General features: G+C 36.9%; 1 protein-coding gene across 14 annotated transcripts in view; it reads left to right on the forward strand.

Annotated features, from left to right (window-relative positions):
* Nucleotides 1-2,644: 2,644 nt before the first annotated feature.
* The window catches only part of LOC125242358 (protein lap4), a 116,874-nt gene continuing 92,150 nt past the window's right edge, over nt 2,645-27,368 (forward strand). For all 14 annotated transcript variants that reach the window (XM_048151139.1, XM_048151143.1, XM_048151149.1 and 11 more), the window contains exons 1-2: nt 2,645-2,962; nt 5,023-5,140. In XM_048151139.1, the coding sequence (XP_048007096.1) occupies nt 2,804-2,962; nt 5,023-5,140 (277 nt within the window). In that variant the 5' untranslated portion in view covers nt 2,645-2,803. The remainder of the gene's footprint in view (nt 2,963-5,022; nt 5,141-27,368) is intronic.

Raw genomic sequence — 27,368 nt, forward strand, 5'->3', positions numbered from 1 at the left:
CCGCAAATGGCTTAACTATCTGCAATCAGCAAGGTCCTGTGAAGGTATTTACAAAGTGGCATCGTTAGGATCCGATTCTAAGCAATTTTTTCGGCCTTCGACGTCGGACCATAAGTTGAGTTTTTAATATTTTCAAGTTTTATTTTTTTTCGGTGAATCGGTTTCGAGTGCCCACAAATGGCTTAACTATCTGCAATCAGCAAGGTCTTATGAAGGTATCCACAAAGTGGCATCGTTAGGACCCGATTCCAAGCAATTTTTTCGGCCTTCGACGTAGGACCATAAGTTGAGTTTTTCAAATTTTCAAGTTTTATTTTTTGTCGGCGAATCTAGTTCGAGTGCCCGCAAATGGCTTAACTGTCTGCAATCAGCAAGGTCTTATGAAGGTATGCACAAAGTGGCATCGTTAGGACCCGATTGTGTTATGAAGGTATGCACAAAATAGCATCATAAGGTCATCATGCAGGAGCGTAAGTTGAATTTTTCAAATTTTCATTTTATTTTTGGCAAATCTAAGGAGGTCCTAACGATTCTAATATGTGAACAAACGTCAACTTATGAATATCTGTCGATTGAGATCAAAAAAACTTGCAATAGGTGGTTTGGGGTGGCTAGCGTGAAGACAGCCACCCCACTTTGAAAAAAAAATAAAAAAATGAGGAATAGGGTCCTAACGATTTTAATATGTGAACAAACGTCAACTAATTAATATTTATCGATAGAAATCAAAAAAACTTGGAAATTTGACATTCAACAATTACTGTCATTTTGATTTTAAAAAAAAATGATGTTAGGAGTCAGTACTTTTACTCATGAAGAATAGAGGTAAGGAGGAAAATCTGTTGAAGTAAAAGTAGCAAAAATGACCGGCTGAGGCCTTAAAATTGCAGTTCTCTTCTTCTTTCTTTCCGCTTGGAGCACAATGAGCGCATAACAGGTGTCCCTCAAGGACGTTAGAAGTTATTAAGACTAGGCTAATTTCGTCAGGATGAGCAAGTATAGACGTAGCCTTGTGCGTAGAAGTGCACTGGCTTCGTTATTCAGATGTTATCGGGTTCTATCGTGGATATCGGTCTTTATGTTTTTTTCATATTTCTATTTTCTTTTTGTGTATTTTTATTGTATTCAGTTATTTTTTTATTTATATAAATAATTTTACATAACAACTTAATCCCTTTTACATTGTTTGCCCCATCTTTAATGTTGTAAGTAATGTTGTAAGTGTTGTAAGCGAATGAAATTACCTTTATATTTTTGCATACATTTCATTTTAAAGTTGTAACACCTCCGATTGCAGCGCCGCCTATCTATTGCTTTATATCTGCACTTCTGATACATAAAGATACTTCTCCTTTACCTCTATTCTTCATGCTTTTACTGTCACTAGTGTCACTGTCACTGTCAATAGTGTCAATGACACACAGTCAAGTGTGTGATTTACATACCACCAAACCAAACATACAGCCATGTAAAAGTTAACCAGACACTAAGGCACGCCTCAGACAGTCTTAAAAATTCATAATCTTAAAAAAGATTTGTATGCAATCTGTCAGTTCAATCTGAAAATTCTGTCAGTTTGAACCACAAACTACTAAGAAGATATGGTTTGAACTGACAGGATGCATGCTAAACTTTTTTAAGATTATGAATTTTTAAAACTGTCTGCGGCATGCCTAATTGGACTAAATGCCAGTTAAATAATGTACTCAATATTTATTGCGTTTCATGCGCAATTGCGCACATATTATGATCTTTAGCTAAGTACAGGCGTATTATATTCTTTGATACAGTCTCAGCATGAACCCTGTTATGGTTTAATCATGGTTTAATAGGCATAATACTCATAGTCATAGTATTTATTATTCAATAACAATGCAGGAACAGCTGGAACAGTGCTATGAAGCCCCGACTTTCAAAGGTTGACATTGACATCCAGAAAAATATGCAAATATAATAAGATTTGTACATCCGACGCGTCGCCAATAGGCGTACTTTCCATTTCGTAGTAAATGCAGAAAGCGAATGACTAAGATTCGACTCGTCGAGCCTAGTGGACGCCAGCCATTAAGTTGTAAATACGACTCTGCTATATTAATAGGCCCGAAGATAATGCAGAGTGTACTAATCTACTGTGACTCTACCACCGTATGATCAAGCTAGGAACATACTACGCGGACGTCCGTCGTAAAACGACCGCGACCGCGACCGAACAGTGTGCACGGAACAAAACATCCAGCGAGCCAGATTTCGAACGGACGTCCATGCGCTCAAGGCCACGTCCACATCCGTCGACCGATAGTTTGCACGGTTATGTGTAATGTCATTGTCCAGATTCCCGTCCGCGGTCGATTTACGACGGACGTCCGCGTAGTGTGTTCCTATCTTAATGCATCATTTTGGTTGTACATTAAAGTTTTTTTTTTCTAAATAATGGTGTTGCCATTAAAAGGTATTCAAAATCAATCATGATTTTATTGGTGTAAGATAATTAATGTAAGTGTTGTATTGTCAAGATATCATTTTTATTCTGGCTTTTGAGTTATGTACTTTTTCCAACTCATTTTAATTTATTACCACATTATCAAATCACGTCGTCATCAAATTAACTCAAAACTGTAACTGGCAACATTGATAGTTTGTGGCTTCGTTTTCTAGGGTGAGGTGCGAGTATATTTTTATGGATTATTTTGATATCGTTATCAAACGAAAATGCTGAAATAATATTCGAAATTAAAAAGTGCTCAAATATGTGTCGTGAAAGTGATTTAACATTACATAGTTTGTTTGAAGTGTAGTGATCAACATGTTTCGATGTATACCTTTGTTCAAATGTAATCGCCAAGTGGAATGTGTAGACAAGCGGCACTGCTCGTTGCCAACAGTACCCGAAGATATTTTGCGGTATTCCAGGAGTCTAGAGGAACTGTTTTTGGATGCGAATCACATAAGGGATTTACCGAAGGTTTGTTTTCTGTAACCTAAAATATAAGATCGTGGGCGTTCACCTTATCACTGAACTGTAAATAATATTAAAACGACTACAACGGACCGTTGCTTGTTTTACTTAAATTTGCACAGAAGTTTGTGGTATTTTACTACATTAGTCACGCAAAAATATTAAAATATATGTGAAATGCATTAACCAATAGTTTTATTCGTTATATACCAGGTAATTTAAACCTAGTAAACAAACCAGCTTCTATTTTATTTTGCGCAGCAGTTGTTTTGCACACTTAAATTGTTCCAAGATCTAGAAAGACTACTAAGTATCTTATAATATGAAAGGTCTAAGTACCTAGAATAGGCCATAAAAATCAACACAAAACATTGGTATGTGAAAACATTGAATTAATTTATTCAATTTCATCTAAACCTTACAGGGGAATGTTAAGTTAAAATTAAATAATTATTGTGTTTTTTCTTTGAAGCATACTAGCATTTGATTTTGTTGTTTGTATTGTACACATTGCCTCACAGAGGCACCCTAGATGTGAAACCAGCTAATAATGTTAAAATGTGTTATACCTGAAAAAAAAAATGGATTGACTTAGTTAAGTGCTTGATTGATTTAGGATTTGGATCAGTGGTGGGCAAACTTGTTTCATTGGGGGCCGAAATATAAAGGAATTTTAGAGGCAGGCCAGTTACATGTAGTGTGAAAAGATTTGCCTTCGTATTGTTACGGAAACGTACGAACGTGTCATGCTATTTCAATCAGTCTCAGTACAAGATGTACTGACATTGACTGAACTAGCATGACAAATACGAATGTTTCCGAAGGAAACCCTTTTCGCACTACATCTGTAGTTGTGATTATCCCGTCATTAAGTGATAGTGGATAGTCCACCCATCATAAGCTTTAAACAGCTGATGCATGATACTGAACATGATGGGTGTTATTTAATTATTTTATACTAGCTTTTGCCTGCGGCTTTGCTCACGTTAGAAAGAGACAAAAAGTAGCCTATGTCACTCTCCATCCCTTCAACTATCTCCATTTAAAAAATCACGTCAATTCGTCGTTCCGTTTTGCCGTGAAAGACGGACAAACAAATAGACACACACACTTTCCCATTTATAATAGGACGTATTTATTCAAAATGGAACCAATCCACGGATGAATAATTTTGAAAATCGATTTTATTGATTAAACAAAGAAGTAAACATTTGAATGTAGTTTTCATGTGGGTTGGTTCCATTTTGCATAAATACGTCCTTTATTAGTATGGATCTCGGGATGAGACAGCTATTATTCCATAAAACTACCAGTTGTAAACTGCTAAAGTATGGGGATATTTTCACACCTTTTTTACATGCACTTTGATGTTTGTTCTTCCTAATGACTACAATATTTGTATAATTCAATAACATTAACATTCATTAACAAGATAGTTGAAGGGACAGTGACATTTGTTACTTTTTGTCTCTTCCTAACCCCCTACTTCCTAAAATGGGGTTGGTGGAATTTTGTATGGAGCATTTCGCAATTTTCCAATTTAACGTGAGCGAAGCTGCGGGCAAAAACTAGTCCTTAGTATATTTTTTTTAATTTTAACATTTGATGAAACTGAAATTGGATATGAAAACATATTTTATTGTCACGATTTTATTTTATTGCCCGTGTGGTGACGGGTTAAAATTTCACCACCCCCTTTCTTCCCGTGGGTGTCGTAGAAGTCGACTGTGGGATTTGGGTTAAATTCTGGCGTAGGCGAGAGGCTGGCAACTTCCTTTCAACCCTTTAATTGCCAAGAGTGGCACTGAGACTTTTTGTAGTTTCATGTGCTCTGCCAACCCCTTTATGGGATACAGGCGTCAATGTATGTATGTATGTATTTTATTGTCATTGTAACAGGTGTTCTAGACCTAGTTCTCATATATAGCAGGTTATTTGAGTTGTTATTGTCATAACGAGGAAATCATTATGTGCCTATACTTGTGTCATCAACCTCCAACAAGTATACTGTATTTTTAAGTACAATTTAAAGTTAAAAAGTTTATAATATCCCTTTTTTGTTACAGAATTTCTTCAGACTTCATCGACTAAGAAGATTAGGGCTTAGTGACAATGAAATACATAAACTCCCACCAGACATACAGAACTTTGAGAACTTAGTAGAACTAGACGTCTCCAGAAATGGTGAGTACTAATAATAAATCTAATTATAATTATGCTTAGGGCAAAAAACTTCAATAGAGATTAGAGTCTGGCTAATGAAAGTTGAACCCAGTATTTTTTTAAAACAGCAACTCTGGATGTCATATCATTGATTGTCATCTGTCAGTGTGACTGTCGCTTTAACGAATTTCGGTAAAAGTTAACAGCGAAATCTATAAATAATAATGAATAACACCATAAAAAATAGTAAAGTAAGTGCTGTAAATTAATTAGAATTAATAAAAAAGAAACCATGTTATCAATGTGTTGCCCTTGCCAGCTTCAATTTTTTTGAAATTGACACGTTTTTTCGGGCTCAACTTTCATTAGCCAGACTCTATGGCACAATATGAAACCATAGTCTGAAAAAGATGCCAAAAATAATGCACATAGAGTATAAAACACTAATATTATATGTATATCTGTAGAATTGTTTTTTTTTTAAGAGCAATAGTATTTTTCATCTTTACATTATTTTTATTCCTAATTCATGCTCTTCTCGTGTATGGCAGTGCAGTGACAAATGGAGTTTTTTTCATGGTGCAAAATCTGGTTAATATACAACCTGTTTTTATTGAATTCCGTTAACTTTAAGGGAAGATTCTTTAGATCAAATACAATTAATTTCTCTAAGAAACTAGCGTCTTAACTCTTACGGTTATTGAGTTATTAAAAAAATAAAGATAATTACTGAACATGTGTGTGACAGCCTTTACCAATTCCTAATGTTATTTTTTTGACATGTGCCGTCAATCACTTGACACTAACTTGAATGTTATTCTTAAGGGTCTCTCATACTAATAAATTCATTTATTATGTATGAAAATGATGAAAATTTTTTTTTGTTAATTTAACTAAAAGTGATATACAGGATGGTTCCTGATAATGAACGTACGTAAAAATTCGACACGTACGAACTACGTGTCGAATTTAACGGAAAACAAAAAAAAACACGGTGTATATAGTTAAGTCAAGAGGCACACTGCACTGGGGTCATCCTATTAAGAGTAATTAAATTGGCAATATATAGGCAATTAGGCAGCCTATTTTATATATGTATAATAATAAATATTATTAAAAAATTAAAACACGTATTTTACCAGTTTACCGACGACCGTGACGAGGTTAATTGCAGTTGTGCATGATTTCTTATCTAAACATTACATAATGTACCTGTACATGATAACTATATCTTCTGGTGTTTTTAAAACTTAATGAAAACTGTCACAATACCTTTGATTACCTGTTATATTGTTGGCTACTTATTGCAATCTATATTGGAAATTACAGTACATTACTCAGGTAATTAGTAAATTAGGTAACTTATTCAAATTAATGTTAATGAACCGAATAATAAGTTTTATTCTTAACCCAAGAATTTCGGAAATTAGTCAAATATGAATTCTGTCAAATTGTCAAATAAAGTCTAAACTATGGTGGTAACTATAAATATATATTATAATATAGTGTTTGCTTGCATTGGTGTCCAATAAATTCCTAGAGTTCCGTACTTGAAAAGATAAAAAAATCAACCCTTTTTAAATTACCTCGTCAATCTGTTATAAAAAGCATCAAGTTCCTTGTATCGGTAACGCGTAATGGTATCTAGTTGAAGTTAAAACGAACGATGTAGGGAATAAAGGAAAAATAAATAGAGAGCTAAAAATTTGTCAGAAATAAAAAAATAAGTTTAAATTTTGCGCAACCCTCTAGAAGTTAGTACGACTTGCACTTGTCCTATTTATTTATAAATTCGTGTCTCCGAGGTTCAACCTGTCGTGTCGTGTAGTTTACAGACCGTTAAAAAATGGCTACCAACCAATGATTATAACATAGAAAAATAAATAAAGAAAAAACATTCACGAACGTAACCATGCACGTCGCGTGCTTCTAATGCGTCACCGCATATCTCCACGTCGCTTTAGGTACGGCTCAGGTGCGAAAACAATAGTGCTCGTTCAATGAAAATTGTCCTTCTCCTTACTTAGTTCCTACCACGTCACTGATGGTTGTAAAAAAACATAGTTTACACGTTCTTAGTACACAGTAGCATCGTCATTGTTGATTGTTCTCGGGTTCTCAGGTAAATGATAAATTGCCACTAATTTGATGACCTGCTTTTATTCGTTGTAGCATTTTTGAACGCAGTTCGCATAAGCTCCGAGTGAATAGCGAAATGAGTTGAACAGAAATAACAGAATCTTGTAAAGCAGGAAAATGAAGTTAGCTTGAAATGAAATTGTTCGTTTTCTGGTAAATTGAACTTCTGAGAATATTAAATACGACGTGAATGTCTTTTATGGAAGCTAATTTAATATTTCTATTAATTTCGTCTGCGAAAGGTTAAGATGTTTTACTTACCGCTTCTACGGGCCCTTAGCTACACATAAGTTATGTCTGTTGAATATATACCAAGACAGTATTTTGAAAATATAGCATCATCTTCATCATCGAGTTGGCATCGTTTGTTACCCGAACTAAGGCTAACCTTTAATCATTAGTGTATTCAGTAGCTATGCTGCACCTCTTTTACGAGATTGACTGCCACCTAAGATCTTACATTCTAGAGAGGAAATTCACTAATAATACCTACATAATAATACAACATACCGCGAGCAAGCGCACGGATCCAATTTTATTATATTGTGTGAAAATGTGAAATGCAAAGGAGCACCCATTCAGAGTTCAAAAATGAAAAGTATCGGGACTGCTGATAGATATCTAATCAATTAAGTATGCCGCTCATACTTTTATTAAAAATAATCGTCCTTATATCCCTTAAACACATTTTCGTACAGAGATCGCCTGTTCAATAAGATGGTACTATAAAATTTGTAGTCCCTTCGGTGTTGTAGATAATTTAATACAACTTAGAACTGGTACATTCTGCACCTGTGAGTGATGACAATTAGCTCACATGAGGTTTCCATCGACCTTGCGAAGTGCGCGCTGACGGTCGACTCTACGCAGAAAATCTCTGCTTAGCACCTTCCCGTTAGTGTCACTATGTATGTATGTATGCCTGTGTGGTTACATATTTTTATTTAAACAGCTATCAATTTACTTTTCCTAAATAGTTTTTAATCAAATGTAAAAAAATATTGTTAGTCTTTTATACACATGACATGAGCCTATTTGTGATTGTTCAGGCCAATGCTCGAGGGAAAAAATGGTTGAAGTATTTCATCATCATTCAGCGTAATTTGTGGTTTCCTAATAAGAGTTATAATATGTGAAAAACCTGTGATTTACAAAACGTGAATAATTGAATACCCGACCGTCAAACCGGTTAACTTTGCCATCTAACAGGCACAGGACATAACAGGGTCTGATCAGGTATCGTGCTTATATTACCCGACCCACTAAAAGTATACGTTGTAAAGGAAGTGGCAATACTGCATTCCTCGCCATTCACAGTATATTTTGTTGCACCGGTTTATATGTGCGGCGTTTAAAAATAGAGTAACAAGTCCAACAAGTGTGACATCGGTACAATCGTTTGGGAATTTACTTGTCCAAGGAAACAATGTTCATATTTTTATTGATATTGACAACACGGACATTCGGATTAAATATGAATAAAATGTATTAAATAAATTATTTATTTAGAGAGATAATAATAATAATAAAAATAAACTAACTCATCCAAACTTCAACCCATAGACCTGATCTATTCTTTCCATTTTATTGACAATAGTTTCCAATGCCTGCTGAAACCGGTTCACGGGTATCTATTCATGTACCCGTGAATGGGTTCCAGCAGGCGTTCTACATGACATCAAATATCTCCAAACGGCCTCTACGTGTTGGATCTATATCCCCACGCACGCCTTATAAATGACCGGGCTCGAAAGACCCGAGAGTTTAAAAACGGAGAAACAAATAATAATAAAATACTTTTCTCAAACATGGTATGAAATATTGATGTTATGTGCCTTATAATTGGCAGCGAAGTATGACGTTGCAGGTGCGGCTAGGACGATTGATAGAAATGGAATTTCATACAAACCTTGCAGGCCAAGGCCGGCAAAGTCCTCTTTTTTAATTTCCAAACACAGATAATTGTGACATAACATCCAGGTATTTAGCCAATTAAAAAAAAAAACTATAAGGGGCTTTATAGACGTGCCGACTGCAACTGGTACGGGCCCTAGACAATATTTGATTTTGGGTGCGTTTTCATACAAAAAAAATTTTTTTCGTTTTTTTTGAATTTTTTTAATTAATTTTGTTTTTTTATAAGCGTATACTAACGTAGCGTATTAATTATGCGTATACGGGGTATCAAAGGGGAACGAAAATTCAATTATTTTTGCGCTACGACGCACCGTTTAGGAGATACAGCCATCCAAAGTTACTATTTTCAGTAGACTTTATTTATTTCATACCATGTTTGAGAAAAGCACTATACATACCTCGGCGGGAAATGGGGTTGCCCGCCTCAGACCTATCCTGTCTATATGTCTTCGGCCGGCAACCCCCTTTGTCCCGGCCTCTGTAGTAATGTACTATTATTGCACACTACAGAAGAAAAAGAAACATAATTCAGAACAGATACAACGTGGTAGGTAACAACAGGTGGTCTTATCGCTAAAACAGCGGTCTCTTACAGACAACCTTCAGATAGTCGAGTGGCGATCGGAATAAAATTTACGGGTGGTGCAAAAAAGAATAACAGAAGGCTAGTATCTAAATGTACAATATAATAAAATACATATACTACAAATATAAAAACTATGATAGACTACATATACTAATAAATACAAAAATATATGAGATATAACTATGGAGACCATTTCAACGACATGAAATTTCTTGGAAAACAGAAAGTTTATGAAGTAGACAAATAATGATCCTTCAACATTTAAAAAAAAATGGGTAATGAAGTTGCACGTCTAATATTAATGGGCAGATTATTCCACAGTCGAACCGCACGAAAACTGAAAGAGTTGTTGTAGAATTTTGAAGTGGAAGGAGGTGGGACAAGCAGCAGATTTTGCGCACATCTAAGGGAAGAAAGAAACTTAAATCGGGATTTGAGATAACAAGGAGTATTAGGGTGAAACAAGGTGGCATACAAGAGAGAAAGAATATGAGTATTGCGTCGGAGACGAATAGGTAACCACTTGAGCTGTGCTCGAAAACTAGAAATGTGGTCAAATTTGCGCAACCCAAATATAAATCGAATGCAAACGTTTTGGAGCCGTTCAAGTTTGTTCAACTGCTCTTCGGTGATATCTACATAGCAAGTGTCAGCGTAGTCCAAGATGGGCAGAAGGAGAGACTGGGCAAGCGCAATTTTAGTAGTCAAAGGCAGAAAGTTACGGACTCGGCGTAAAGAACCAACAGTAGCAAAAATCCTTCTGCTCACCTCGCTGATCTGCGGAATCCAGGATAGAGTACGATCAATAATTACGCCTAAATTTTTAACATGATTTGAAAAAGGAATCGATACTCCATCGAACAAAACACCAGGGAGGTTTTCAAAATCAACTCTTGCTATGGTTCTTGGGCTGCCAATTATAATTATAATAATAATATAGATAATTATTATAGATAATTATTTAGTGGCTGAAATGATGTGTATCAGTTATTGTACTATGAAGGGAATTAACAATGATGAGTAGGAGGACCTAATTTGCCTCACTTTTATGTATCTACTATACAATATACAATAAGGCACTGGTCTCACGAAAAGCGAGTAAGCTATGAGCTATCGGCGGCGATAGAAACGGACAAAAGATAGTCTCTCCCTTGTAAATAAAAGAGACGCGATGATAGCCCGACGATCATTACTTACACATAAAATGTACAGTTTCATATTCAAAGTTGCCTATCTAATTGCTGCACTTTACTTAAAGACGTTTTAGGTTAACCTAAGAAAGTTCAATTAGCTACGATATAAAGAACACAGCGGAACGTTATGGATACCGTTTTAGAACCGTGCCTCGGGCGAGGTCTCGCAAATTATGCTTCTCGGTGTAAGACGCGAACGCTGCAAACTGCAAAATAGAGCACAGCTATTTGCATATTATTCTGCTATAGGAAATACAGCCAACCAATGCTTCCATTTTTTTACGATTAATATCACTTCGTGTTTTTAAAGATTGGGAATTGGTTCACCAAACGCGAGTGTTTTAGGGAAAACGTCCCACTTTCTCGATAATGGAGTTCCTTTCCTAATACTATGATCTAAATCTACGTAGTTATTAGAGGATACATTAATAGATAATGGCATTGCATATGCGTTAACATTAGATGATAGTATTGAGTAATGTAATAGCTGTAATAATAATGGTTCCAGATAAATGTAGAGCTAAATGCTATTCTTATCAAAAGTTAAATACAATTAAATAATGTGTATTTATTGTATTTTAGTACTATAGAAAATAAGAACACTTGAAAACAGATTCTTGCGCCGCAGTATTCGGTTCTGTACCGCTAGATCGACGTCAGTTTGCATTTCGAGAACTCATTGTGTTTAACAATAATTCCACACCGCGGGTGCTAAGCAATGTTGCCTTTGGTGGGATATTTTGTAAATAGTGTAATCGGTCGGTGTATCGTTTTGTATATTATGTATGGGCGATGTCATGTAGCTATAGGCCAACCGGTCGACCATGGTTATATTGACCTTATAAATTGAAAATAGATATCATACATGGGGGTGGGGGGTTAGGAACATATCACGTGTATTTTTTTTGTTACACTAACTTAAAGAAAAAATCATATTTCTGAGCCATTTTTATATCAACTTTTACAGTCAGAACTTGCGTTGTGCAGTGCAAAGAGAACAGAATAGAATAGAATATAATTTATTCGTGAACACAGTCAAGATTAATTGCACATTACAACACAAACAGAAAGGAATGAAGTGCCACGAAATGGCCTCATCTCAGCGTGTTGCTGGTGACTTCCAGCGCTGATCTTCCGATGAGACCATCAAGTGAGAAAAATAGAGCTGTGTGCAGTCAGTTATTTTTAATTCTCAAAGATTCTTTTAGTTTGCCCTCATCATGTGTACACGGACAGTCTGTTATAGACGGTCAACCTAATCATGGCACTGAAAAAAGGCGGCAAATTTGACAAATGTAGAGCTCACCGGCCAACTGTCTTCAAAAAACGCATGCCTTCCTAAACCTTGACGTTGGCGGAATCATAGAAATAAATAAATAATTAAATAAATAAATAAATAATTAAATATTACAGGACATTCTTACACAGATTGACTGAGGCCCACGCTAAGCTCAAGAAGGCTTGTGTTGTGGGTACTCAGACAACGATATATATATATATAATATACAAATACTTATATACATAGAAAACATCCATGACTCAGGAACAAATATCTGTGCTCATCACACAAATAAATGCCCTTACCGGGATTCGAACCCGGGACCGCGGCGCAGCAGGCAGGGTCACTACCGACTGCGCCAGACCGGCCAAGTGTGAGTTGGATTCGTGTTGCAAGGGTTCCTTACATCACAAGAAGAGCTTAAGCGCCTTAAGTCATTTTTGAAAACAAAATAATCGATATTTTGAACAATTTATAAAAAACCGGTCAAGAGCGTGTCGGGCCACGCTCAGTGTAGGGTTCCGTAGTTTTCCGTATTTTTCTCAAAAACTACTTAACCTATCAAGTTCAAAACAATTTTCTTATAAAGTTCTACTTTTGTGATTTTTTCATATTTTTTAAACATATAGTTTAAAAGTTAGAGGGGGGGGGGACACTTTTTTTTTCCTTTAGGAGCGATTATTTCCGAAAATATTAATATTATCAAAAAACGATTTTAGTAAACCCTTATTAATTTTTAAATACCTATCTAACAATATATCACACGTTGGGGTTGGAATGAAAAAAAAAATCAGTCCCCACTTTACATGTAGGGGGGGTGCCCTAACAAAACATTTTTTTCCACTTTTTATTTTACCACTTTATTGGCGTGTTTGATATAATGATACCAAATTTCAGCTTTCTAGTGCTAACTAGTGGTCACTGAGATTACCCGCCTTTTAAATACGTATAAGGGCCATTTTTTTTCAAAGTTGTCCACCCCATTTTTTTTGTCACATGGGTATTTTTTACGCGATTCATATTCAGAATCGCGAGGTCTTTTGATCGTGATAGGAGAAAAAAATGTCCCAAGATTTCCATATTTTTTTTTAGACCTTCCATTCCGTTACCGCCATACAAAATGTATGAAAAAATGGTAAAGGAATAGAGAAAAACCTTGGGACACTTTTTTACTCCTATTAGGATTGAAGGAGCCCGCGATTCTGAGTGGAAAGCACATAAAAAAATCCAAATAAAAAAAAAGTGGGGTAGACAACTTTGAAAAAAAAAATGGGCCAATTAACGCTCTTTCATTTGATATGTAACACGCTAAAAAACTATTTCAAAAAACTTTGATTTCTAATTTTCACTTTTACCCCCCAAAAGTGGCCCCTATAGTTGTTTTTTTTATTTTATTTAAATTACATGCCCGTCTTTGGGTCATAAGTTTACATAATTATGTGTGCCAAACAACTTAATCGGTTCAGTTGTTTCGGTTCAGTGGTTTCCTTTTTGAGGTACGGTTTAATTCTCATAGAAAATTTGAATTTCGTGCCAAGATTTGGTTGATTCGTGAGTTGGAAAAAAGTCTACTTAAGTTGCCAAAAAATCATACACGAAAGAAAAAACGACAAAGCCCACGCACTGGTGGCCGAGCCGGGAATCGAACCGCGGCTAACGTCTTTACCACTAGGCCACCCACCCGCCGTGGTACCCGACGAAATTTCTCTAGTGTATGTTATCTCTGATAAGGCTAGGCGCCTTTTGACCAACTCTAAGGGCGAGCAATTAGTGCTTGCACCTCCTATATGAATCCTTTGCAGGATTACGATATAGCGAGAGAGATGGTGCTGCCATCTATACAACTAGGGAACAAATCAAATTATTTAAAAATATTCAATAAAATAATTTGATTTGTCCCCTAGTTGTATATTGACCTTGAGTGTACCTACTGAATACGTTGTCAATGTGTTTAACTGCTCAACATTGTCAACCCAACCTTGCCAAGCATACTGACTAAATAAGCTAGTGATGTGCCACTAAATAATATTTATATACTCACATATAGGTCTTATTCAACAATTTCTAATAAACATAAAAAGCTGTTCGCCGTCAAACACCAACTAAAAAAACATCTTGCCTACTGCACCATCCAAGTCTTTACTTAACTATAATTTAACCGAAATGACGATAACATTTGAACTTTGATCCCACTTCTTGGCTAATTAAATTTTGTGTATTTTAGACCTTCCTTGCTCCAGCACAGAGAGAGTAACTTGTTTACGGTGGTTTAAACATAAGCAAGTTTGAACTTGCTTATGTTATTAACTTGCTTATATTAACTTGAGTTAACGAGGTAAACATATTAATATGTATGAGCAAGTTTTAATTAACCCAAATTAACTAAACAGAGATGAGTAACGTAAAACGTTGAGGAGTTAGTGCTACCGATTCACGTTCACTAACCTAGAGGATGTACCTTTGCATTGTTCACAGTTATAGGCTCCGTTCTAAATTCAAAACAATGACGACGCTTTTCCAACTTTATTATATAGCCGTTAAATAGCGAATCGGCACCAAACGGCTTACTGGACGGTTTATAGGCCATCCGCGGTCCACGAATATAATCATGTCATCAATCAATCATTGCATGTAAAAAAGTTTATTGCAAAAATTTCATTTTTGGCACAAGCGTTTATCGCCGACTGTACATTTCTTTCAACAGTCATCTACTGCTCTTCGAGACGTTTCTAAAAATCCCTTACTCGATGGGTATACGACATTTCATTAAAGAGTTCCTAATATGGCCACCTTTCTGTCACGTGATTTACAAATTTTACAATGTGTGCAAAATTTCAGCTCAATCGGTTAAAATTGAATTCTTCTTCAAAATTGAGTCGCAAGATTTCACCCGAACTACATACATACTTTCTTACATTGCAAGTTAAATAAAAGCTTGTAAAAATTGCATTACTTTTACAAAGGCTTTTCTTCTTTAAATCGTTAGAATAAAACCGTTAACATGTAGACTACCGCTCAAAAGTATTTAGGCACTATTCAAATTCAGGTAATAGTTAATAACAACAAAAAATTTAGTTTTATTTTTAAAAGTATAAATAGTTGAATACATAATTACAAAGAAAATAAACAAAATTATAGTAGAAAGAAAGCCTGGCACCAATTAGTCGCCATCCAGATGGCAAAGCATTCTCCTCCAAAAAATTTTTGTCATCCCTTTTTTCTGAGTTTATGAAGTATAATAGTAGTTAAAATACAAATACAAATTGAATTGATTGACTACTTAAAATACAAATTGAAATATTTTCTATGAAAATAATTTAATTTGTTCTTAGAATAGGATAGAATTCTCCCCGAAGAGGTTTCATTTCATTTGCATTCACTATTTCTAATCTAACTTAGTTTTCCGGTCTTCGCTTATCGCCATAAGAATGCAGATTATACAGAAAGCTCTACACGGTAAATACTAAATAGTTGCAATCGCGGCGCCCCGCTGCGATATTAACTGCAACCTCCTAACTCTCAGGGGTTTCCAACCGTTATCTTGTCTGGGATTTTTTGTTCCTCATTAAACATCAAAACTATTGCATTGCATTCTCAGCATCAATCGATTACGAATGAGGCTTAATATTTTAATTTAATACACAAAGACAAATTACATTCATCTTTAGTTACTTATTAAGGACATTGCAAGTTTAGTTCAGGTTGAGAACTGCTGCATTAACAGATCGTAGCTACGATACTACGCGATGCGATAGGCAAGTTATCCTATACCTACGTACGGTAAAACGTTTTGGGTCATTCATACAAACGAGTTTATTCTAGGTACTTGGAGAATTAAATTATTGCATCAATGCCTCGTTGTTAAATTTTGGTCTAGTTTTGCGATTATGCATTTTTATTTGAATTGTTGCAAATATTTCGTATGGAAAGTAATTAGAAACTTTTAATTTTAAGATATTTAGAATTCCTTTCCGCATTTTTACCAAATGCTCTTAAGTAGATAAGAACGTTAAAAAATGATGTCAAGCGATTAACCACACGGTTCTTAGATAAAGTTAGAGCTTTATGATAAGTGATAGTGTTTGTTGACATTTCGCTTTAAACGATAAGCCACAAATACAAGCTAGATTGAAACATAACGTCGAACTCGATTTATTGTTGTCGAAGGGTATAATCGTAAATCAGTGGGTAAGGTTAAACGTCGTCGCCGTTGGTTTAGCGGTCGTCTGGGTCGGCAGAGTGCTGCTCGGGCTTCGATGGCAGATCACTCGGCTGTTGACCCTGCCGCATTGTCCCCGGCGTATGCTTCCAATGCTTACGCAGGTGCGGGCGAGGTGAGTTCTCCAGCAAACCAGCGTCATGTGACCTCGAAATGCGTAACAACTATTAGTAGTCTGTCAGGACCGTGATACTGGTTTGTCTAAACCTTTGACTCCTCCTTATTCGATACGCGATTTTAATGATTGTCTCCCACGCCGTTCACTCCGCTCCCGGCGCTCGCGATCCGTGTCAGAGCACATCGTATCCCCATTTCACACATTCCTATTGCATTTTGCAAAATTTAATTAAGTTTACGTTTCATTGTGCTTGTTCGATTTCGTACAATCCATGTTGATGCGCACGCTGTTGACAATTATAATTATATATTTTCCTTCTTTACTGGGTTCTGATTTCTGATGACGAATTTAATGAAATGCATAGCAATTTGCATGCGCTACCATAGTAATTTAGGTATAAACTCCCCACTCAAGGACTCACGTCAGTGCGAGATTTGTTAAAATTGTTTGCATCGACAGTTAATTTTCGAATTAAATCGTCATTTCGACCGATATTAGCCTAGAGGTCATATATCAAATTTATTTGTTTCTGAGAGTTGTACTAAGTTACCCGTAGTTACTTCATTACAGTATCGGTTTCCAATATCTCAGAGTTAAAATTAGTTTTTACTCTCGTACCTTTATTTGTCACTTACAGGGTTGTGCACCCCTTAAAACCCTACCTTATAGAAGTTATAGATGTCAAAACAATTCTGTCTTTTCCCCAAAGACGCATTTGTGCAGACACGCAGTATGTTTTTGGCACCTTAAAAACGATCATCTGTAAATATATATATTTTTAACACATTTCATTGCTATCAACTTATCAAACAATCAAATTACACAATCACTGAACCATAATAAGAATAAAATGAATATAGACATGTTTTTCGTTTTTAATTGTCATGTTTCCCGCCCGTACTCTTGCTACTGCTTGAATGTGTCAAAATCCAGTAAACAGTGTGTATTTCAAGAAAGTTCTCTAGAATAACTTTCTTCTTCTTTCTTTCTTCTACCATGGATTGTCGTTTTTGCTCATATTCTAGTGAAGTTATGATACTTATGATATTTATGATGTTGATGTGGAAAAACTTCCTTGAAATTCAATAATGTTGGGTTACTATGCAGGTCGAGAAGGCTAACGTGCGAGAAAAAGCTAACCACAGTAACGACTATACGAAACTTGAAAATAACCAGACAGTGAGGTCATGGGGAACCGGTTCATGGCCATAATAGCGTTATGTATGGTTACGTTACGAGCCATAACATTTAGGAATTCATAATTATTTATTATTATGGTTGCTTTTTACCAATTTGTATTGCTAATAATGATAACAAACTGTACATATACTTAACATATAAAGTATTATAAAGTGATTTTTTGGTAACTCTACTTACCTATAACTTATGTTGCGGTACTTGGGGATATCAATGTTTCATTTAAGGTCGACATGCAAAAAGCCAAACTTGTTTCGTTACTTTTTTATATTGTCCGGAGTATCTTTAGATCTTTACATATTTACCAACTGAGGCCCGAGTCAAACTTGAAACGTACGAAGTTAGGTTCATTATGTGCTCAATGGCCTCTCTGGCCCTGGGCCCATGGCATTTGGCTCGATCTGCCGCCACACGTTACGCCACTGGGTTTAACTATCGTACGCAGTGTTATATTATACCTATCCGGTCAAACGCACAGTTTACGAGCCATAAATTGTAGCTTAAATATGTACTTACTTTACTCTTTACTGATAAAGAATTCGTATGTTACTGAAAAGGAATGTAAATTAAATCTCTTACACCGTGCACGTGCAATGTTTGATAACCTTTTAGGCTAGCTGCTATCGGCCAGCTCCCTGTATATTCATCATTTTGCTGAACAGTAGCGAATTTCTTCGTAAATGTATGAATGTGGTAATTTATTTCTTACAATTCCGAGACACTAGAACTAATTTAGAGGCCCAAAGTGGAAAACGCGGGTTTTATCTATTTCCACGCCATGACTACACTGTTTCATCTATTTCACACCCAGCAACAGGAAGACAGAATCAGTACACAGTAAAATCAGCGACTTAAAGATGTAACCTGGAGCAATGGCCGTTTAGTCGCAGGTGTGCTGAGCCTGTGAAGTTGTGACTTGTGACGAATCCACACCCATGCAAAATTACCGCTGCTTATAACTTTATGACCGATTTACATTACATTGTATAGTGTTCAGCTGTTAAATTAAAATTCCTCTTCTTGCTAATCTTGAGTTACAATATAAACAAATGGAAGTGTTTGACTTGGAAACGGTTACGTAAGCACGCAGGTTGGCGTAAACGCACGTATTGCGAACAGTCTATCGTCTAGTTATTTGTTTATCCTGACCGCATAGCACCACGTTCCTATTTTCTTTTTATACCAGCCAGCCTTACCTACTTTATTTCTTGGATGTATTTGCTCACATTAGTTGTTGTAATACAAAAACACCACAATGACCTAATAAGGTAAATTGATAAGTAAAATCTTAGAATGGACTATAATTTTATTAGTGGCAGAATAAAGAAGAAAACAACAGCTAACATAATATCTTAACAGCAACATAGATATACCATACCATGGCTGGGCTAGCGCTGTTCTACCAGTATATCCATTATTATTAATTTATTAGTACAAAAAATGTTCATTACTCCTTATTTAGGGGGCTCCACACGGTTTTCACTTTTCATCGATTTTTGACAACTTTTGAGTTGAAATTCCTAAATTTGCACTACAGATACAAATATAAGACCGACGGCCATCGGTTCTTCAATATTTTATCTCTATTCGTAAGAGCCATATTTAAAAAAAAACCGGCCAAGAGCGTGTCGGGCCACGCTCAGTGTAGGGTTCCGTAGTTTTACGTATTTTTCTCAAAAACTACTGAACCTATCAAGTTCAAAACAATTTTCGTAGAAAGTGTTTATAAAGTTCTATTTTTGTGATTTTTTTCATATTTTTTAAACATATGGTTCAAAAGTTAGAGGTGGGGGGGGACGCACTTTTTTTTCCTTTAGGAGCGATTATTTCCGAAAATATTAATATTATCAAAAACGATCTTAATAAACCCTTATTTATTTTTGAATACCTATCCAACAATATATCACACGTTGGGGTTGGAATGAAAAAAAATATCAGCCCTCACTTTACATGTAGGGGGGGTACCCCAATAAAACATTTTTTTCCATTTTTTATTTTTGCACTTTATTGGCGTGATTGATATACATATTGGTACCAAATTTCAGTTTTCTAGTGCTAACGGTTACTGAGATTATCCGCGGACGGACGGACGGACGGACGGACAGACAGACATGGCGAAACTATAAGGGTTCCTAGTTGACTACGGAACCCTAAAAAAGGCATTCCTATTTTTGAATGAATTTTTTATACATGGTCTAAAAAACACTTTTATCGAAATTTGATTTTAGTGAAGGGACATACATAAAATCCACATGTTTTGGATAGATCTTTGACTTTTCTAAAAACTGAAGAGTTTTTAATTTTAAGTTAATTAAAACAAAAGTTATGACCAAAAAAACAGTTTTTGACTCTAAAATTGTTCAACTTTGATGCCAAATATCACAGAAACAATGAGATGTGAAGTAATTATGAAATACTATTATAATATCAATGGATTCAAATCGAAGGTCATTGGCGCAGGGAACGCCCTTAACACTTTCGCTACCAAGAACCCGACTGTCGGGTACACCGCTCGTAGAAGCGTAGCCGATTACATGGGTTTCCCCGTATGTAGCGAAAATGTCGTAGCGCCGCGTAGAGCCCGGTTTCGAAAGTGCATAGGTTTACTAGTTTCAAGACTTTCAAGGCATATTAATAGGATGAAAGCAGATCATTAGCGTAATGTTGTTTAAGTATTAATCTATCGAGTTATTAATAAGAATGGTATTTAATTTATAAATAGTATTCATGGTATGTCAGGAAACTCGATGAAGATAAATAAAACTAAATGAGGCGAACCGGTCTACATGGAACAATGGAATAATAACATTCTGTTGCTCTTGCAGAACGCATCTCATTTCATTTTACACTCTACTGACTAAAATACTCTGAGAACTGACTATAGTATTTGTTATACAAGGGTGCAAAGTTGTATTTTAACGCCGAGTGTGGAATTGAAAAACGAGCAAGTGAAAGGATTCCATAGTTGAACCACGAGCGAAGCGAGTGGTTCGAAAATAGAATCCTGAACTTGGCGAGTTTTTCAACACACGAGAAGTAAAATACATTTTCCCCTCACTGGCTCGGAAACACGTGTTTTATCCTTTAATACCAGCGGGTAAAAACGCATTTTATCCACTAGTGGATAAAGTAATTTGACCTTGAATATAGTCAAATTCAGTGCTTTAAAATTAATAAAAGTGGGTGAATCTAGTGATGAAGATGATTTACCACCTGTGGAACTACTGGAAGCAGTGATAAACGCGTTTTTTGCGTTGTACTTTCCTCGCTATAGTGAGGGGGAAAGTTTTGTGTTACGGAACCCTAAAAACGCGTTTATCACTGCTTCCAGTAGTTCCACAGGTGGTAAAACATCTTTATCACTAGATTAATCCACTTTTTTCAATTTTAAAGCAGAACATTTGACTATATTCAAGGTCAAATTACTTTGTCCACTAGTGAGGGGAAATAAGTTCGCTTTTATCACCACATATCTTCTCTACGTTCTGATTCCGAAAAGAAAACAATTGCCCGTGTACCTACTTAATATTTTGTCATCGTTATCGTCAGGGGCATTTACAATATAACGTATTTATGAATTTCGTAATGTATTACAATCTTCATTGTTGCCACAACAAAAACGATTCTAACAAAATACAATAGGTACATAAAGCTATAGGCAAAGACCTATATAACTTCGTAAAGACCGATAAAGTCTAAGAAAAAAACGTACCCCAAAACCATACAGAAAAAGGTACGGTGAGCTAGATGGCGATAGACCTTTGGGGTACGCTCGGCTAGATGGCGCTAATATTAATATTTGACATTTTAAAACATATCAAGCTAAGAATATGGGCCAAATTGTCAAAACTGAGGTTCAAAAGTTTTAAGCTTGTGTCGAGAGATGGCAGTCTATGCACTGTGATTACACATTTTACTTTGACAGTCATTCTCTATAATACTCGATCCTCTTTGGCTATAGGTTACATGCAATCTGAAGGCGCTGTTGCGCGACGTACATACCCTTATAATAAGATTTTTGCCCGCAAGCTGTCTTTTGTGTCCAGGGTATTAATAAGTTTTTGCATTACGAATGTTTTCCGCAAGCTGTCTTGTATATTTATTTATTTATTTATTTATATATATATATATTTATTTACACTTTGTGTCCAGGGTGGGCATTGCAATCGCTCGTCATGGATGCGGATTACGGGTGGACCGCAGTGTCCCGTTTAGCACCGCATTACGAATGTTTTCTACGGATCTCCAGGTCACGATCAAATGGTTATTATTTTATCCAAGGACTTGGTCAAGCAATGGTAATACACGGTCAGCTGGCCCGGCCAACCACGTCCATTAAAGCTGACATTCGATCGAACAACTCTACTTGCTTTGTGGAAAACTCAATAACCACCCTAATGGGATTCCATCCAACGTGGCGAGCCGCGCGGAACTTCCAGTTCGCTGTAAATAAACCTAGGTCATAACTTAATTGGTTCACTTTGTTTAACGCGCAGTCAATTTGCTTATCTATAAATAGATCAGTCACTGCTTTTAGGTAAAGCTAAGTATTATATATTAATACCAATAATAAGACAAGGGGTGGCCCGTATATGAACATAGTTTCTTGTTACCATATGCGCACTGACACGCGATATTCCAGTAGACCGTATTGCACAAATCTCCGTTGGCACTTGGTATTAATACCTGTTTCAGGCGAGGTGTGTTCTGGCCAGTTAGTGGAATTTTCGGTTTGCGAGATTGTGTAAACATTGTAGATAGGACAATCTGAATCAAAATGTATTGATTACAGAAATTAACGGAATTTGTTTGATAGAAAGGAATGATAATATAGTACATTACACCAGAGGCCGGGAAAATGAGGATCTCCGGCCAAGTGGGTATATACCGGATAGGGATACGAGGCCGGGAATCCGTTTTCACGCCGAGGCATGTATAGTGCTTTTCTCAAACATACAATTAAATAAATAAAAAAATGCTCTAAAGGACAATATTTTATAAAAAAAGTTACTTTGCAGGCCTAGGCCTAAAAAATAATATGAAATCCCTTTACAGTCCTCTCGAGTTGTTGCGCCCAAAAAGCGATAAAGCCCATTTTAAGGAACGTAAAGACAATATTTCATTGCATGTTTGAGAAAACATTATTATAACTATTATAATATACAATAGTATCAGTCGAGATGGTCTTTTTTATTCGAAATTAAGTGTTTCAGATCATCAGTTACAATTTTGATAAACTTTGCAGGTTACTTGAGACCGGACGATATGACCCATGCATCGGTCCCGACTCTAGTTTTTTAGTCTCAAAACAACTGTGGATGCGTGACATTCGTGAAAAGTTTTCATTTGCAGCCATTTGACGTTTAGTTGATCTTTTAATTACCTTGTAATTATATGGGCAATTTGTTGTTTTTATTGTTGAAGCTTTTTATATGGAAAATATAAAAAGCTTCAACAATAAAATAATAAAAAGCTTGAATTCAAGGCCCAAGCACAAAAGTCGGTTGCCCTTCTAATATTTGGCAATATTTTAAGGGATAATGGGTTGACCCAACTTCTTTTTATTGTGAGGGAAATTACCTATTTGACTTACTTACTTGACTTAATGTCCTGTGTCCCCTAGATGGGGCAGAGGGCATCCACAGTGCGTCGCCATCCCGAGCGGTTTTGAGCTTCGCGCTTTACTTCGCTCCAGGTCATCCCTATCGCCTTCGCTTCTGCAGTGATCGTCCTCCGCCAGGACTGCTTAGGGCGGGCACGTCTTCGCTTTCCTTGGGGATTCCAGTCTAGACTGGAATCCCCAAGGAAAGCGAAGACGTGCCCTAGCCCTAGGAAGCGAAGCCCTAGGGCTTGCCTCGGTATGTGGTCGGGGTCCCTTCGGAGCGTATGGCCAATCCAGTTCCATTTGCGGCGTTTGATCTGCTGGTTGATCGGCGTCTCACCGCAGCGTTCCCACAGAGCTGTGTTGGAGATTTTCTCGGGCCAGTATATTTCGAGAATGCGGCGAAGACAGCGGTTGACAAAGACCTGGATCCGTTGCGAGATGTCCTTAGTGACCTTCCACGTCTCACATCCGTACAGCAACACGGGTTTCACGTTGGACCGGAATATCTTGAGCTTAACTCTCCGAGTCAGTTTCCGCGATTGCCATATAGGACGGAGTCGTGCGAAGGTTGCTCTCGCCTTGGCGATCCTCGAAGCGATGTCCTCTTCGGTCCCTCCAGTTTCCGACACTACACTACCAAGGTACGTAAATTTGTGGACTATCTCCACACCCTCTGTGCCGATGAGCAACGGTACCGAACTGGTTGCTCTGCACCTCATGTCTTGGGTCTTCCTGGTGTTGATTTTGAGTCCCGTCTCCAAAGCCTCTCGCCGTAGGTCGTCCAATTTGGCTTGCATGTCGGCGCGTGTGTGGCTCAATAGGCATAGATCATCGGCATAGTCTAAATCTTCCAGCACGTTGGACAGCCCCCACTCTATGCCGCGGCGCTTTCTATTGGTCTTGACCATGATGCCATCGAGGACGACCAGGAAGAGGAGAGGAGAAAGAAGACACCCCTGTCGTACACCGGCCTGAACCGGTATGTCCTCCGAGATGAGACCGTCGTGAGTTACTCTACAGGAATAGTTCCTGTAGATGGCCTTAATCAAGTTTGTTATTTTCTCGGGGACTCCAATTTCTTGTAGCCGGTCCCAGATACAGTTCCATCTCAAGGTGTCGAAGGCTTTTTCGAAGTCCACAAAGGTCAGGTACATTTCCCTCTGAAATTCTGATGCCTGTTCGAGAATTATGCGTAAGGTGTTGATCTGGTCCGTACACGATCGGTTGGGCCGGAAGCCAGCTTGCTCTTTGCGCAGAAGAGGTTCTACGGCCCTCGAGAGTCTATCCAAGATGATCCTGCAGAGCACCTTGGAAGGAATCGAGAGCAAAGTGATGCCTCTCCAATTGCCACAGTCACTGAGGTCTCCCTTCTTGGGTACGGTGATCAGAAGGCCCTTGCTCCAGTCACAAGGTAACTCTTCGGCTGACCAGATGTTCCTCAGGAGAGGCGTCAGCGCGTTTGCAGCGGTAGGGATGTCGGCTTTCAGCATTTCCGCTGTGATGAGGTCCTCTCCTGGGGCTTTCCCATTGCCTTTTTTAATTACCTATTTAATGCGATTTTAGTCTACGGTATGGTATTTATTAAGTCTCTATTTCAATACCTAAGGGCCGGTTGCATCAAACCGTCTGTCACCGTTAAAGCGTTTGTTAAATTTTATTGTATGGGAAGTTCCATAGACATCTGCTGCGTGACGATGATGTGTCTGTCAAATGTGGTTGATGCAACTGGCCCTAAATAAGTTAGTAGAATATGACAACCGGTAAAGCCGAGATCCCGGGTTCGAATCCCGAAAAGGGCATGTATTTGTGTGATGAACACAAATTTTTGTACCTGAGTGATGTTTTCTACATATGTACATAATGTATTATTTATGCACATAAGTATGTATATCGTCGCCTATATCCTTAGTACAAACCAGCTATGCTTAGTTTAGGACAAAGACATATATAACTCCGTATAGACAGATAAAGTCTAAGAAAAAAAGTACCTCAATACCATACAGAAAAAGGTACGGTCGCCTAGATGGCATTACACCTTTGGGGTACGCTCAGCTAGAAGGCGCTAATATTAATATTTGACATTTTAACACATATCAAGCTAAGAATATGGGCCAAATTGTCAAAACTGAGGTCCAAACTGAGGTCCAAGGAGGTCTGTGTCAAGAGATGGCAGTATATGCACTGTGATTACACATTTTACTTCGACAGTAACTGTCTATAATACTCGATCCTCTTTGGTTTAGGACTAGGTCGATTTGCGTAAAATGCGCCGCCAATATTTAAGTATTTATGTTTTTTTATATATGATGAAGTATCCATTAGTCAAACACGTATCAAATAGCGCACTCAAATAATATTGACGATGACTTCACTCGAATTTAGTTTCTAGATAACACGGGTTTATGAATGGGCGACTGATTTACAAACGCGCAACCAGCGGCCTTCTCAGTGGGTTACGGCGCGGCCTAATTGCGCGTGCCATTAATTTGATTGTCTGGAAATCAGCGATCGTCTGCAGTCAGTTGTTGCGTCATCGCGCACATGTATCGCAGTTATTCATATTTTACGTGACCTACTTCCACCGGCATGGGTAACGGAACAATTGGGACAACCCTCTCCCTTTTTTAATACAAAGACGTTCTGTAATAAACTCAATACAGTCCTATTCTGAACATCGTACTTGAAAGTCACCCAGTTCGATAAATTCGTTCGTTAAGTGAAGGCAAATGAGATTTTCTTTTGCGGTTCGGGAATGTTCTTTGAGTTGAGAGAAGATAAGGTTGTTTTTTTTACTGACCGCAATGTTACGTTGAGCAACATCTTGATTACGGATTGACTTGTATATCATATTTGAAGTATGTATACAAAAACTCATATGTCCTGATTCTGACGGTATTCTTACATCCATAAATAGTAGGTACTACAGTACTTATCTACTGTAGTTGAAGCAGTCTGAGTCTGAGCTTTAATGAAGACAAAACAAATTAACGTTATTTCAACTTGGTTCCATTTTAATTAAAACGGGATTAGTTTTCATGCTTTAATTAATATTACTAATAGTATTTTCGCTCTGGTTTCAATCTCTAACAGTTTCAAATGATTGTTGCCATTAAGCTCTACCTAATCCTACATGTGTTGGTTTGTGGTTGTTGAAATTAATACTTATTTTTAGAATCCGACGTATGTATGTGCACTTATCTAAGAGTATCAACCTAAAGTTAAAATATATCTATGTACAAAACAAGGATTTTCTACCACTCATCCACCTACATTGTAAATTTATAAATGTATGTCAGAGTAATATCATCTTACTTACGCGACTTATGATTTTTTTACTTCATTCGGTAGTCATCATTGCGTACGCATGTGTGGGAAATAGAATTTGGTTTAGCAGGAGTCACTCTGCCCGGTCGCAGAAATGGGCGCTGACCGTAGTAAAGTATTCAATATTTTTGAGGTCCTATTTTACGGATCCATATGCGAGAGGTATCGTTTCAAAGCTAATTAAACCTACTATATTTTTTTATTAATAACTATAATCATAAAGGTAGCTGTTTAGAAAATATTTGAAAATATGTGTTTTATAGACCATGAGTCGCACAAGTACCTACTGGTAAAAAATGCTTCTTAATCAATAAACAACAACTTTTCCGGAATTGATGTTAGTATAAGATTTACGCGGAATTTTGTGCGCTTTCTAATAACATAAGTTTTATTGGTGTATGATATTATATAACCAAGTAATTACAAATATGGTTAAGTAGGGGCCACAGCGCCCGGCCACGTATGGATGCTGACCGTCGCCAAATTTTCTATATTTTTCAGATCCTATTTTATTTAACAGGAATCTTTTGAAAGCATATTATGCGTACTATCATTAGTTCTCAATAATTTTAGTTGTAACTGTAGTAGCTAACAAAATATTTGAAAATATGCATTGGAACCGATGTGAGTAAAACATGCTTCTAGCTCAATGAATTATATTTTTTCCGCAAT

The sequence above is a fragment of the Leguminivora glycinivorella genome, chromosome 2 (assembly GCF_023078275.1).
Source record: "Leguminivora glycinivorella isolate SPB_JAAS2020 chromosome 2, LegGlyc_1.1, whole genome shotgun sequence".
Lineage (NCBI taxonomy): Eukaryota > Metazoa > Arthropoda > Insecta > Lepidoptera > Tortricidae > Leguminivora > Leguminivora glycinivorella.